Source organism: Sphaeramia orbicularis, chromosome 21, assembly GCF_902148855.1.
Source record: "Sphaeramia orbicularis chromosome 21, fSphaOr1.1, whole genome shotgun sequence".
Classification (NCBI taxonomy): Eukaryota; Metazoa; Chordata; class Actinopteri; order Kurtiformes; family Apogonidae; genus Sphaeramia; species Sphaeramia orbicularis.
Window position 1 is genome coordinate 26,305,684 of NC_043977.1, and position 16,103 is coordinate 26,321,786.

Genomic DNA, 16,103 nt, shown 5'->3' on the forward strand with positions numbered 1-16,103 from the left:
AATTTCTTTCATTATTTTTCTGATGTTTTATACCAGGTTTCATTCAACACGTTAGATGTTTCTAACTGTTTGTGCTGCTTCTAGTCATGGGGTCAGGGGTCACACTCAATAGTGACTTTAACCTTTAGAACACATTTAGTTCAGTTTTTCTGTGTCTTTTAAGGCTGTGTACTGTACATATTTCCTGTATTTTCTTGTCGTATCTGAAGAAAAGAGAAAGAGAAATAACTATGTATGTTCATTTAAACCCTGCAAAAACAACAAAGCTAAAGGCAGCCTGAGACATTTGCACAGTACTGTATATTTATTCATTGATGTATGCCTTATTCATTAATAATACCAGCCCACTCTTTTGATTTCATTAGATTTTTGTCGCTTGTGATATGTTTGTATGATGACAATAGATTTAATAAAGGTACTTTCATTGTGTGCAGTATATGGTTTCAGATGAGCATTTTGGACGCACTAGGTTTAACAAACAGTAGAAGAGAGGTAAGCTTTTAAAAGGAAAAGACACTTTATATAAGCATTAACATATAGCATATAATTATTATTATTATTATTTTTTTTTTTTTTGCACAGGCTACATAATAGAGTATAGCTGCTGTTCCATGACAGAAAAATACAAAATATTAGTATGAAAGGAAAGCAGTGCTGTCCTTGAATTTGATATGATAAAATATACTATATTTACTGTATGTACAATATATTTTTTGTGTTAATTAATGGTTTGAAATATAGCCTTCCTGATCTATGAGAAAACATTTCAGAAAAAGAAAGCAGATACATACCACAAAACTTGCATAGCACCTGGAAGAATTATTCTGGACAAATATTTTACAGAGGCCCGAGTTAAGTACAGGTTACTTTCAGGTTAATTAGATTGACATATACTCCCTGGGAATATGAAGTTATATTATTATACTCTGTAAGGAATCTGTATTTGGTTAAAACAATGGACAGGAGCATGAAATCCAAATTTTATATCTAAAGTATTATACAAAATACACAGGGTTTGTGAGTGGATTAATACTACAATAAAAGTTGGTTTAATGTACATATACGCAGTAAGGCTTCCACCTGTCATCTACAGTATATTGGCATTACTGGAGCCAGGCTTCAATATCTGAAGAGTAAGAATGAGTTTCATAGATTTCCTGAACCAGGGGTAAAAAAAGGCATAGATCACAGGGTTTAGACATGAGTTAAAGTGGGCCAACCAGATCTCAACATCTATAGATGAAGCATCAATAGATGTGTCTTCACCTGTCAGAGAGGGGTAGTAATATGGACAGAAACAACACAAAAACACAATTACAACAATACCAAGAGTCCTGGCCGCTTTCAACTCTGTTTTCTTCACTGTGGGAGCCTGATCATGGTTTCGGACAGATGCAATCTGAGACCGCATCGCATGAGCCTGAGTCACCGCTACCACAAATACTCTTAAATACAGAACTATGATGATTAAAATAGGAAGAATAAAGGTGCATACTAGATCAATTGCTCCTGATATGTAATTAATTACAACAACACACTCTCCAGAGCAGGAGTTAGACATGCCTGGATTTTCAAGGTGGTCATATAAAATAGCAATCCTATATAAAATTGCAGCAATCCAACACAGTAAAATACAGACCTCCACTCTTTTCTGAGTGACTTTAGTGTGATAGGTCATCGGGTTACATATGGCCATGTAACGGTCAATTGATATGAGCACCATGTTTGCTACTGAAGCAGAAGTAATAACATAGTCAATAACATAATAAAAACTGCATACAATATCACCAAGAAACCAACAACTCTCTATGTAGATTATTTCAACTGGCATCAGTAGAAGACCCACCAAAAGATCTGAGACAGCCAGAGAGAGGAGCAGCAGGTTTGTGGGAGTATGAAGCTTCCTAGAAAAAAAAAGTACAACATCAGTACATATCTCGCTGTACATACAAATATACATTTCCACAGTTTTGGTGAAGTATCAGAAGGTGTAAATGCCTGAAATGGGAGATGGAAATGATGACCAGCGTATTAAGAGTCACAGTGATGATAGAAATGGCTGACAACAGAACATAAATCAGCATGGCCTCAGTGTGAGGATGGGTAGGTTTCTTGCAGGAGGAGTTTAGATTTGGATAGCAGAGTACATCTCCTTCCATCATGACAGAGGAGGAGTCTGAGAGCTTCTACAGCTTTGGGCTAAAGAACTCTACCACCCCTCTTATATCCACTCTTCTTCTTCCTCCTCCCCTCAAATGTATTGTATTTTTCATGTTTTTTTTTTTCAGTGTCTTACACCCCCACAGGCGTGAGCTAGCTTCCCCTTTTTCTTTGAGTGGAATTTTTGACCCATTCACTAGAATAAAACATTGCAGTGGGAAGTTTCTGCACATAATGTGTAATGTCATCATTTTGATTTTTTTTACATAAAATTCTCGATTGTTTTTTTTATCTCAAATAAAATGGAATCCCAATCAAAGCAAGTACATTATTCACATAATAGTCAGAGAACCAAGTATAATTGCACATGGCACGCTAAGGGCCGGATCTACTGAGATCCCAATTTGCATGTACTAATTTGCTTGCGCAAGTTAGAATTTTGCGTATGGGGTGGAACCCCGGTTTGTAGGTGATTTACCAAGATTGCTTGCGCAAATTACAAGAGGTGCAAAGTCTCAGAGACCGCCCTATTTAAATGAGGGTTTTGTGTGTGCTACTGGAGACAATACGCTGGAAAAACCGCTATGGGATCCACCAGCACTAATGGTAACAGTGCGCTGAATGACCCAGACGCACCAAGTGTAACATTGAGTTGAGTGGAGTTATAGAAGGTATTGCATGACTAATTCCTTCATTCATTTTTAGTTTACCGGCCGACAGGCCGTAAGCTACTGTCATCATGCAGTGTCCGTCATCATCGTCTGTCGTCCGTTACAAAAATTTCAATCGTCTTCTTCTCCGAAACTACAATTCCGATTGACTTCAAACTTGGCATACAGCTTGTTTATGATGATGTCAACAAAAGTTAGTGAAATTATTTGGATCCAGATCTGATTCTGGATTTGGTGTGACTTTGAAAAATGTCCCCATTATAAGCGATAGGAAGTGGATCGATGCAATAACTCAGTAAATATAAATGATACCAAGTGTAAATTTCTCCAGTCCAGCCCTGATGGGGAGATGACCAAAACTTAATGTCCACATGCTGATCAGGATCTTCTTCTGGATCCGGGAACTTACGGAAAATTTAACATGGGCTTTTAAGGGGAAAAAATTTCAATCGTCTTCTTCTCCAAAACTCCAGTTCTGATTGACTTCAAACTTGGTATACAGCTTCTGTATGATGATGTCAACACAAGGTATTGAAATTATTTCAATCCAGATCTGATTCTGGATTTGGTGCGACTTTGAAAAATTTTCCCATTATAAGAGTTAGGAAGTGGATTGATCCAGTAAATCAGTAAGTATCAATGATATCAAGTTGGAATTTGAATTTTTTACAGATCTGATTGGAATATGACGAAAACATGGGTTGTTTCTGTAATATAATAAATACACAGAACTGGGTGATACTAAATGGCATCTGGATACATTTCCCAAAGCTTTTAATTTGGCCGGTAAGCTACAGGGCCATTGGTCCTATTTTTCATTTTAAAGGTGTGTGTGTATGTCTGTGTGTGTGTGTGTATGGGGGGGGGGGGGGGGGGGGGGGGGGGTAGTTGAATTGAATGACTGTCAGTCGCACATAATTTTGTCACACTGTAGCCTAATGTCGGTGTGTATTTTTAATTACAATCATCAGGAGTGGAAAAGAGTTCCGTAAAGTGTGTGTGTGTGTGGGTCGGGGGGGATGGGCGCATACTAGGGATGGGAAGATTATCCGATACGTATTGATACACCAACACGCGTGCACGATCCGAGTGCACTGGTAGAGAAGCTGCGAGTGAATGAAAAGTTTGGAATGATATCACGATGCATTGGTTATTGAATGTTTGTATCGATAAAATTCGATCCGTTCAATAGAATGTATTTTTTACTAGCATTTAAAAGTGTTACTATTTATTTGGGTAAAGTTTTTCTTTCCTTCAGACCCACATTAATGTGCACCGTGGATTCGTGGATATGTACACTGCACACTAACATTCTGAGCTCCATGGACGGACTGTGGCACAAGCGCCGCAGATGAATACTGTAAAGACTGTAACTGAATCTGACAAACATAGAAAGAAGGGGACGACATGTGGTTTCTGAACGTGTACTTCTTACTATATCAACTGTATTGAATACTGCTGTACATACCGGAGATATTTCCTTAAACAGTTACATACATATCCAACAGCGCATCCCAGAATACCTTGTGCAGGTGTCTCTTAAAGTGACAGAAACTTTTTCTGTTTTACCTACACTACAAATACATTACATTACAAATTGATTTGGCGAGGGAGCAAGAAGTTGAGTGTTAGAAACATACAGAGAAACAACTTTGGAAACAAAGTCCTAACTTTTTCACCTGAGTGAATGTGAGGCACGTGTTCTGAAACTGAACTAAAGCCACTTTGTAAAAAGTCATGGTCTTATTTGATGAATAAATAATCAAGCTCATTGAATTGCACTGCATATATATATATATATATGTATATATATATATATATATGTATAAGATTATTATTATTATTGTTTTTTTTTACCAGAATGAATGTGTTCAATTAGAATGTGCTTAATTGCTCTGTATCATGATTTGGGTGTGAATCGCATCGCATTGCATCACATCGTGAGATGCCATACACATATCTTTAATATATTGGATCAGAGACACTGTATCGAGATGTGTATAATATCGGCCTTACAACTAAGATTCCCAACCCTAGCGCATACATCTCAAGTATTTTTTCTTCCGTCACTCCAAAAATGTTCACATGAGGGTGAAAAATGCATTCTCTGCATCTTGTTTCATCATTTCGATGTCTCTTAACCACTTCCATGTGTGCGCAATTACACATCCAACCCGTTTGCACCTCCTTTTGAGATGTGGTAAATATAGACGCAATTTCTATGAGCAAAATTGCTTTTGGGTTGGATAAATCACTTTGCGTGTGCTAAATTAATATATTTACATTTTCACCTCCCAGCACACACACAACTGTGTGTAAATGCCCCATATTGCATATTCATTGTTTCAAACGTACTAACTGGATGCAGACGCGCTATTTTGCACCTTTGAAAGACGCAGCCCTTAGTACACACTATTAGTAAATCAGTTTGTACATTTTTTTGCGTGTGCAGTGAGTTTGCACACATTTTAATACATGCAAACCTTTAGTAGATCCGGCCCTAGGTGTATAGTCTCTATGGTTAGACTGAGGCACTGGAGGCAACTGGCTAGAAAGAGATAAAAAACATGTACTTAAATCAGGCATCTTTCTGTATGTGAACACCAATGCTACCAAAATATGATATACCATGTGTTTAAAAGTAGCCAAAATCAATGACATCTTTAAAAATAATAGTATTTACAAGAGAGTATGGTGGCTCGACATAGTGACAGCACTGGCCCTCATTTATACATTTGTGGAACAGATTATTAGAACACCCTTTTTTTTTTCAATTTCTTGTTCATTTTAATGCCTGGTACAGCTAAAGGTACATTTGTTTGGACAAATATAATGACAACAACAATAATAGCTCATAAGAGTTTAATTTCAGAGCTGATATCTGTCCATTTTCCATGGTTTTCTTGATAACCAAAATCACTTCAGTTCTTACATCAATAGCTATGGCATTGTACTGACAAAAACAGTGCTTTTAGGCATTCCATGTTTTCTTTTCTGTCTGTTCTAGTCACATGATACACACAGGAGTTAGTACTTGATTGCATAACCATTGTTTTTGATGACTTTTGATGGTCTAATAATTTTTTTCCGTGACTGTATGTGCATATGAGCAAACATACAACCAAAATTGGGTATGGTTATTTAGATGCAAATTTTGGCATGTATGAGTCGTCGTGTGGAGGCTATGCTCAAATATCACAACAGGTCTCAGCTCATCTACAAAAGATTGGAATCAGTGTGGATATGGGATGCAGCAGAGTCAACTGAAGTCTTAGATGTGCATGGTATGCAGAGGTATCAAAAGTATTCACATTCATTCCTCAGGTCGAAGTATAGGTACTAGGGTTTAAACAGACTTCTGTAGAAGTTAAAGTATCAACTCAAGCTTTTTATTCAAATAAAAGTGTAAAAGTACTGGTTACAAAACTACTACTAAAGTATAAAAGTAAATGTAAGGGGGAAAAAATGCCATTATGACAAAAGCTTAGGGGCCTATAGTGCACTACCCCACCTTCCCAAAAAACATTTTTCTAAAGGCCATAATGACTATAATATATTATAAAATATTAATGTTGAAACATTTAGGATGCACTAGGCTACCTGTTTCAGCCGCATGTATGCCCATTGAAAATGATTGCATTTTATTACAATGCAAATGTATTAAAGAACCATATATGTGAACTACTGAGTATTAACATGTGTTTCATTGAGCGGAAGATACGAGGACTAGTTGCCTATAAGTACCGTAATGGTGTAAAAACTCAAACTTCAGAGGCATGTTATCAATAACCTTTATTGGAATGGAAATGTACATTCAAACTTAGCTGCAGGAATCTGTGAGGGCAACAGATGGAAGATAACATGAAAACTTGACAAGAAAATTAACGTACCCAGGGCAGGCTTAGTAACAGTGACCCTTGTATGGTTGTCTATATGCAGTAAAGTGGTTGGGATATTTCACTTGAGTTCTCTCGAGTCTCTGCCACGGACATCTTTATACTAGGTTACATATATACATTATACTGCCAAAATTATTGGCTCACCCATCCAAATAATCAGAATCAGGTGTTCCAATCACTTCCATGGTCACAGGTGTATAAAATCAAGCACCTAGGCATGCAGACTGCTTTACAAACATTTGTGAAAGAATGGGTCGCTCTCAGGAGCTCAGTGAATTCCAGCGTGGAACTGTGATAGGATGCCACCTGTGCAACAAATCCAGTCGTGAAATTTCCTGGCTCCTAAATATTCCACAGTCAACTGTCAGCTGTATTATAAGAAAGTGGAAGTGTTTGGGAATGAAAGCAACTCAGCCACGAAGTGGTAGGCCAAGTAAACTGACGGAGCGGGGTCAGCGGATGCTGAGGCGCATAGTGCGAAGAGGTCGCCAACTTTCTGCAGAGTCAATCGCTACAGACCTCCAAACTTCATGTGGCCTTCAGATTAGCTCCAGAACAGTGTGCAGAGAGCTTCATGGAATGGGTTTCCGTGGCCGAGCAGCTGCATCCAAGCCATACATCACCAAGTGCAATGCAAAGCACCGGATACAGTGGTGTAAAGCACGCCGCCACTGGACTCTAGAGCAGTGGAGGCGCCTTCTCTGGAGTGACCAATTGCGCTTCTCCATCTGGCAATCTGATGGACGGGTCTGGGTTTGACGGTTGCCAGGAGAACGATACTTGTCGGACCGCATTGTGCCAAGTGTAAAGTTTGGTGGAGGGGGGATTATGGTGTGGGGTTGTTTTTCAGGAGCTGGGCTTGGCCCCTTAGTTCCAGTGAAAGGAACTGGGAATGCTTCAGCAGACCAAGACATTTTGGACAATTCCATGCTCCCAACTTTGTGGGAACAGTTTGGAGCTGGCCCCTTCCTCTTCCAACATGACTGTGCACCAGTGCACAAAGCAAGGTCCATAAAGACATGGATGACAGAGTCTGGTGTGGATGAACTGGACTGGCCTGCACAGAGTCCTGACCTCAACCCCATAGAACACCTTTGGGATGAATTAGAGCGGAGACTGAGAGCCAGGCCTTCTGTCCAACATCAGTGTGTGACCTCACAAATGCGCTTCTGGAAGAATGGTCAAAAATTCCCATGAACACACTCCTAAACCTTGTGGACAGCCTTCCCAGAAGAGTTGAAGCTGTTAGAGCTGCAAAGGGTGGACCCACGTCATATTGAACCCCATAGAGTAGGAATGGGATGTCACTTAAATTCATATGCGAGTCAAGGCAGGTGAGCAAATACTTTTGGCAATATAGTGTACATATGTGCAGGTATGATGGATCACATACAAACCAATAGGGTGTTGGAATGATATATGTTTGTACTTCTCATCCAACCACAATCAAATTCACAAATTCAAATTCTGGATGATGCGATTTATCTGTGTGTGTGTGTGTATATATATATATATATATATATATATATATATATATACAGGGTGGGGAAGCAAAATTTACAATGAACATTTAGTTGTTTTTTTCTCAGCAGGCACTACGTCAATTGTTTTGAAACCAAACATATATTGATGTCATAATCATACCTAACACTATTATCCATACCTTTTCAGAAACTTTTGCCCATATGAGTAATCAGGAAAGCAAACGTCAAAGAGTGTGTGATTTGCTGAATGCACTCGTCACACCAAAGGAGGTTTCAAAAATAGTTGGAGTGTCCATAAAGACTGTTTATAATGGAAAGAAGAGAATGACTATGAGCAAAACTATTACGAGAAAGTCTGGAAGATACTATTAAAGAAGAATGGGAGAAGTTGTCATCCGAATATTTGAGGAACACTTGCGCAAGTTTTAGGAAGCGTGTGAAGGCAGTTATTGAGAAAGAAGGAGGACACATAGAATAAAAACATTTTCTATTATGTCAATTTTCTTGTGGCAAATAAATTCTCATGACTTTCAATAAACTCATTGGTCATACACTGTCTTTCAATCCCTGCCTCAAAATATTGTAAATTTTTCTTCCCCACCCTGTGTGTGTATATATATATATATATATATATATGTATTTTTTTTTTATCTGAAATGACAATGAATGATGGTATGAAAACAAGCCCAAATGAAATAGGAATAACAAGGCTGTTTTTAAAATGTAAGGAGTAGTAAGTACAGATAATTGCGTGAAAATGTAAGGACTAGAAATAAAAAGTTGGCTGAAAAATAATTTCTGCAGTATAGTTTAGATAACCAAACTTTCTACTGAAGTAAGGTAACAAAGTATTTGTACTTTTTTACCTTACCATTGACGCATCTGATAGTCTGTAGTATACGAAGTCATGTGACCATCACCTAACAGTATGTTTATGATAAAGTATTGTATCATGAGAATATACAGACCTTTTGCAAAATTCTAAACGTTTGAAAAGTGTGACCAAGAACTAAGCAGGGTTACTAGTTTTTTAAGATAAGCAGACTTTTTTCTAAACAACCAGGGGAAGTGTGTGACACAATTTAGGCCTGTTGGGTTAAAGGGTACCTGTAGTGAATTTTCATTGTTATCTGTCTCAGAAGATCAGGTATCATGCTAGTGGTTCTATCCAGTAACTTTTGTCATAGCCTGTTGTCAAGTATGCACGAGTACTAAGTCACTGCTTCGTCAGTCAGGCATGGTCAGCGACACGTTGATTCATTCACGGGCCGTTCCAGCACCGGTAGTGACGAAAACTCATTGTTTTGTCCGATTACCTGGACTGAACCATTCGACTGCTTTGAACTGAAACACGTACACAATGTGCTGTTTGTAATGCACGCCTTTACTGACATACAAGTGAATATACCCACATAAATAATAGAGCTTGTGTTCTCCCTTGTTGTAAAATATTTGGCAGAGTTATAAATCTGTAGAGTTTCTTCTGGGCAGCAAACTGGTTTAGGAAGCAGAGCATGCCATCCACAACCTGCAGGGTCAGTGCTTCGATCCACGATTCCTCCTTTTAATACCAAATATTAAATAAAACTATTAAAAACTACTAAAAAAAAAATGCAGTCGGTTTAACATAAAACTGGACAAAGAGGGACTAGCAGCTGTTGTCATAGTTGAAATAAAGTTTTCATTAGATTTGTAAAAATGCCACGTAAAAATTTCACATTTTATTGTTTCAGAAAAGTGAAAATTCATGTAGATTAGGGTCAGTTTTTGCTCTCATCAGCGGAATGGAAGGCTTTTAAATTTCCTACCACAGAAAATAATGGGTTATTCTTTTTTTTTCTTTTTTTTTTACTATTAGGGTCAATATTCATGATGTATGTGCTTAAGGTAAGTGCTAGATAGACAGAAAAACAGATAGATAGATAGATAGATAGATAGATAGATAGATAGATAGATAGATAGATAGATAGATAGATAGATAGATAGATAGATAGATAGATAGATAGATAGATAGATAGATAGATAGATAGATAGATAGATAGATAGATAGATGTGTGGTATTTTACAAAGACCACAACAGTCATGATAATATCTGGGGAAAAAAGAGCTATTTGTTGACAACGATTGCATCATTTGATCTTGGGATGCTGCATCATGTCAGAGCTTGTTTTTCAACACCTCTGATTGCAGTGAGGTCATCTTCTGACACGACAGCAGGAAGGTGTGAAAGTAGTGACAACACAGTCATTGGAAGCAGCTAATAGGCAACACTGTCAAGAGCTGTTCAGAGCCCTGAGACAAATTAAATGTGTTAGGTCTCAGTGTGTGTCGCTGCGTGCTTGGTTGTGTTGTGTGTTGGCTGTGAAATAATGAACAGTACACAAATGTTTCCAAAGATGACGAAAAGGTGCGATGTCTACTTAGCAGTGTAATCATACCAAGCAGGTATTAGTCTCCTCATCACCCCCCCACCACTGAGCCCTCTCATGAACTGTGTGTAGTGTTTGTTTGTAGTTGTTGTTACAAAAAAGAAGATGCCACATCAAATAATATTTTGATGTGGCATTTTTAGTGAACTAATGAATACTTCTCATCAGTGAAAAATCCTTCATACCACTAGATTTTCATCCTTCTTCTGAACACACAATTCAACTCCGACCCAACACTGTCAAAGTCTGTTCAGACATCAATATATGTGGATGAAATGGACAAAATCTAAAACACATCATTTAATCAGTGAAACACAACCTCTCCAATCTTCCATTTTATTGAAATCCCCATTTCAGCGAGAAAATAAAGCCCAAATAAAAAGGCTAAATATAAAGCTAGTGAACCCTGATATCATTCTATGCTGTTACACAGAAGTGAAGCCACTTTTCGAAGCTTCCAAGCTGTTGGTAAAGGGGTCCATCTGAAATCCCATCCTGTGCTACCTTTACAATATCACTAGTCGCTTTTCCATTGACCCTCAAACTGCGCAAATATAACTTGCATATAAAAGTTTACTTAAAGGAAAAATGACAATTTTGCCAAAACTTTCATTTTTCAATTAAACATTTTTTCCACTGGCAAGTGGTGGTTTTTCGGGCATAGCGAAAGTGGTATATCACACAAAACTGCAATGGAAAGACCTTTTTCCGCAACTAGTCATGTGAATACAAAAAACCCCAAATGTTGATGGATGTTATAACAAGCGAAGAGGAAGAGTTTTAAAAGAAACATGGTCCGATATGTGTGGACACACCAGGAAGCTCAATCATTGTTAAATTTAGTACCTTAGTCAAGGGCATTGACAGTTAAAATGTGCACCTATTTTTGGGGGAAACCATTTGGACCCCAGGGCAGACAGAACAGGCAAACTCAAAATGAAACCACATCCATATTATGTGACCAGTGGGGTGGTATCACTCATGGAAATTTTTGCAAATCCTTCCAATAACAGCCTGTTTGTTGTGGATGTAGTTAACAGTAGCAGGACATAGACAGATCTTGAACGTCGTATTTCAAGAAGTCTTACCAAGATCATTTTCACTTGTTTGAAATAAGAAAAAAAAAATCTGCCAATGGAACAAGTGAAAATGATCTTGGTAAGATTTCTTGAAACAAGATTTTCAAGATGTATTGTCTAAAAATAAGTTCTTATATCTCACTGAAAAGTTACTCTTTAAGTGATTATGTCTTATTTTAAGTGCGATGAGATCTGCTGACTAGAAATGAGAAAAATACACTTGGTAAGATTTTGATTTTTTTGCAGTGTGGGATGTGACAGAGAAGACTTCACACAGCAGGCATCCCCATCATCAATACAACATCTTGGCCTAAAATGTAACCTGGATGAGGTACCCTGGTGGTGGGTTTGATGCTGACCTGAGGCCCTTGGCTGTGTTTCATTCCCATAGTGTCTCTTCCATCTCACTTCCTCCACTTACTCTATCAAATAAAAGAAAAATACTCTAAAACAATGAACCATTAAAAAAACCAAAACCCTGGCCTTTCACTCCATCGGCAGTTAAAATGTGTTCAATTTATCAACTATCAATATTCACATAATAGCAGTGGACAGAAGTGCATAATATTATAATATTTGCATTTTGCTAATTGCTGAATGGAACTACCTGTAGAGAGGGAACAACTTTAGTAAATATTTCAGTGCTGTTGAAGCAAACATGAACTCTAGTATTATTTTTGCACTATAAGTAAAAAAATAAAAATAAAAAATCAGCTGAAAAGGACTAATGCTTGAAAAAGTGATTACCTCTGCCAGGAGGTATTGTGATCACTTTGCTTTGTGTATTTGTTCGTTTGTGTGTTTGTTTGTTTGCGACTTTACGGGAAAACTATTACAAACATCTTTACCAAATTTTGCCCACAGATAGGCCTAGGACCTGGGACACACCCATTACATTTTGGGCCAAGTAGGCCAAAGTTCAAGGTCACAGCAAAGTCACAAAATCTCAAAATTTCCTATCTCTCATCATTGAGCAATTTTCTAAAATTCATAAAAATTCAAAAAGACTCTGATTAGCCTCCAATTTGATACACCCGTAGCTTATAACAATATCTTGTTACCTTATGTTTTTGCAAGGGTTTGTTTGTTTGCTTGTTTGTTGGTTAGTTAGCAAGGTAACTCAAAAACTTCAGGACGGATTTTCATTAAATTTTCAGGAAATGTTGATACTGGCACAAGGAACAAATGATTGAATTTTGGTGGTGATTGGGGTGGAGGGGCAGATCTGCCTTGGCAGAGGTCTGTGCTCTCCAAGTGCTTTTCTAGTTCATGCTGTTATCCATATTTTGATTTTGGAAAAAAAGTCCCTTATTAGATAATCAGTTGATTAAATATTTGTTATCAGTGCATCTGACACTGTGTTTGTACAGATAGTTTTGCTATGATAACATGTTTGTTTTCCAGAGGGAGGAGTACGTTGTTGTGCACTGCACAGCTTCAAAGACACAACAATAGGAGCGTGTTTAACATTTTAAAGATTTATTTTGCTTATTATCTCTTCACTGAGCAGAGTTGAATAATGTCAGATACTTATGCGTTTGTGCTCAAGGGCAAATGTTTAACTGAATGACTTGTGACTTAAGCTGGGAAGTGAGAAGCAAAGTACAAGAGCAATTAAACTTATGATTCTTTGTGCACTGTTTACAAGTGTGATGTGTGTACATTAGATTATCCTTACACACTTCCTCAAGAGGCTTCCTTTTGGTCAGGCGACAATTCAGAATTAAGAAAAAATAAATAAAGATTTGAAGTCTTCATAAATTCATAAATTCTGAAATGGAAAGGAGTAATAAAAGTTTTTAATTAGTTCTTTGAAATAAATAACTTTTTTTGTAGAAAAACACTGTAAGTCATTAATGAAGCTAATATTTAGTGGCTCCTAAAATGTTCTGAATCTGTACCAGAGCACCTGAAGCTCTCTGCTATGTGATGACAATGTCAGAGGAGTTCTTGTCTTTTGTCTACATCCTGTGCATTGTCTGTCAGGGCTTATAGTTCATCAAGCTGTTGTGTGCTGATAACTTGTCAGCAAGGTGTGTTGTTCATGAGAAAAAATAGCAGGAGAGCCTGTAGTACAAGATGTAATTGCTAAATATAGCCTGTTTTAGCTGTTTCACCTGTCAGTTATTCATCAAACTATAATTTTGCACCAACAGAAAGAACATAAATTATCTTTTGACAAAGTGCATATTGTGAAGTTTTAAAAAGACTTGATCCTCATGAGAACCTTTCCCAGTACGTACCCACTTGTGCCGTACACACAAGGAGATAACGTCCTGACGTGTGCACAGATTATCTATTATTAAATGTGTTTCACTGTTGTGGCCTTGACAGTGGAGATTCTATGTCTCATGCATTCAGTCAGTCTCTTTTGAAAACTAACAGATTTTTTTACTAATTTATCCCATTTATGTTGGTGTTTGGGTCCCCATAATAATAATCCAAACTGAAAAAGGTTCAAATTCTACTTCTCCTGCTCTGAGCCAATGTTTTACATACCAAGAACAGGGCACTTGCAGCCATTATAAGGCCTAAGCACAGCACCCGAGCTATTTTGGGCACCCTCTAAAGCCCTATTCACAGACAAAGAATATTACCTGTGGACCCCTAATGTGTAATAACTGCAGGGGTCGTCTATCATCTTAATCCTTTGTAAATCTGCCATGTCTGTGATTTGTACATTAAAAAAAAATCCACTGCAAATTAGCAACTTTTTCTCTGCAAACACAAGTCCTATTATAATATTAGTCCCCTGGGAACTGGCATCTCTGTGATTTGGAGTGATTTGCCACAGTTTTTGTTGATGCAGTGCATTCATTTAGCCTATTTCCTGGTTGAGGACTATGGAGGCTACACTATTGATGATACATTAAAGTTGTAAAAGTGTTCTGGGTAGAATACAGGAGGCTCATGTCGATATATAGTGTGGATATTTCCTTCAAAAAAAAACAAAAAACAAAGCAAAGTAAACTTAAAGCAGCATCTCAAAAGATGAGATGGATGCATTTAAAGCAGCTAATCTTTTAAACTATCTTTATTAATACTGTGACTAAGTTGGACTCCACTTACACTGAGTTTCCTTTGGTTTTATTAGAAGCACAGTATCTATTAATGTGAACTGTTTTCAGTCCTTCAGCAAAGTGAAAGTTAATGAAAACAATGGGTCATGTTTTGAGTTATTCCACATATGATCAGAGACAAAGTCATCATGTATTTGCATAAAATGGTTATATTTTTATATTAAACCATAAAGACCCAAACAGCTACTGGAAACCAAAAACCTCTACTGATCTAAAATGTTTAATACATGTTGATCCACTAATTCTATCAATACATGTAAATAATTGGTGTAAAATGCAGTTTGTCATCTTTTCATGGTCATCAGATATGACCTATTTGGACGTTCAGAGGCTCCGTAGTGGACGTGGAAACACTGTCATCTTCTACAACATATATTCACCAGTAAAACCCATGGAGTTGGATCAATGACAGTGGATGGAGAGCACTGGGTTTATGTTCAGTTAATGATAGATTTGACTGAAAAAGTCACTTTTTCCTTCAGTTTTCGCTGTTTTTGACATGATAACCCTCAACTTTAATCTGAGCGATAGATAGATAGATAGATAGATAGATAGATAGATAGATAGATAGATAGATAGATAGATAGATAGATAGATAGATAGATAGATAGATAGATAGATAGATAGATAGATAGATAGATAGATAGATAGATAGATAGATAGATGTGTGGTATTTTACAAAGACCACAACAGTCATGATAATATCTGGGGAAAAAAGAGCTATTTGTTGACAACGATTGCATCATTTGATCTTGGGATGCTGCATCATGTCAGAGCTTGTTTTTCAACACCTCTGATTGCAGTGAGGTCATCTTCTGACACGACAGCAGGAAGGTGTGAAAGTAGTGACAACACAGTCATTGGAAGCAGCTAATAGGCAACACTGTCAAGAGCTGTTCAGAGCCCTGAGACAAATTAAATGTGTTAGGTCTCAGTGTGTGTCGCTGCGTGCTTGGTTGTGTTGTGTGTTGGCTGTGAAATAATGAACAGTACACAAATGTTTCCAAAGATGACGAAAAGGTGCGATGTCTACTTAGCAGTGTAATCATACCAAGCAGGTATTAGTCTCCTCATCACCCCCCCACCACTGAGCCCTCTCATGAACTGTGTGTAGTGTTTGTTTGTAGTTGTTGTTACAAAAAAGAAGATGCCACATCAAATAATATTTTGATGTGGCATTTTTAGTGAACTAATGAATACTTCTCATCAGTGAAAAATCCTTCATACCACTAGATTTTCATCCTTCTTCTGAACACACAATTCAACTCCGACCCAACGCTGTCAAAGTCTGTTCAGACATC

General features: G+C 37.5%; 1 protein-coding gene across 1 annotated transcript; it reads right to left on the minus strand.

The window, feature by feature from the left end:
• Window positions 1-1,087: 1,087 nt before the first annotated feature.
• LOC115412433 (trace amine-associated receptor 13c-like) lies at window positions 1,088-2,159 on the minus strand. The gene is made up of 2 exons (XM_030124956.1): window positions 1,999-2,159; window positions 1,088-1,904 (listed from the first exon to the last, which is right to left on the minus strand). The coding sequence occupies exons 1-2, from the start codon at window positions 2,157-2,159 to the stop codon at window positions 1,088-1,090; spliced, it is 978 nt and encodes a 325-aa protein (XP_029980816.1).
• Between the last annotated feature and the right edge of the window lie 13,944 nt (window positions 2,160-16,103).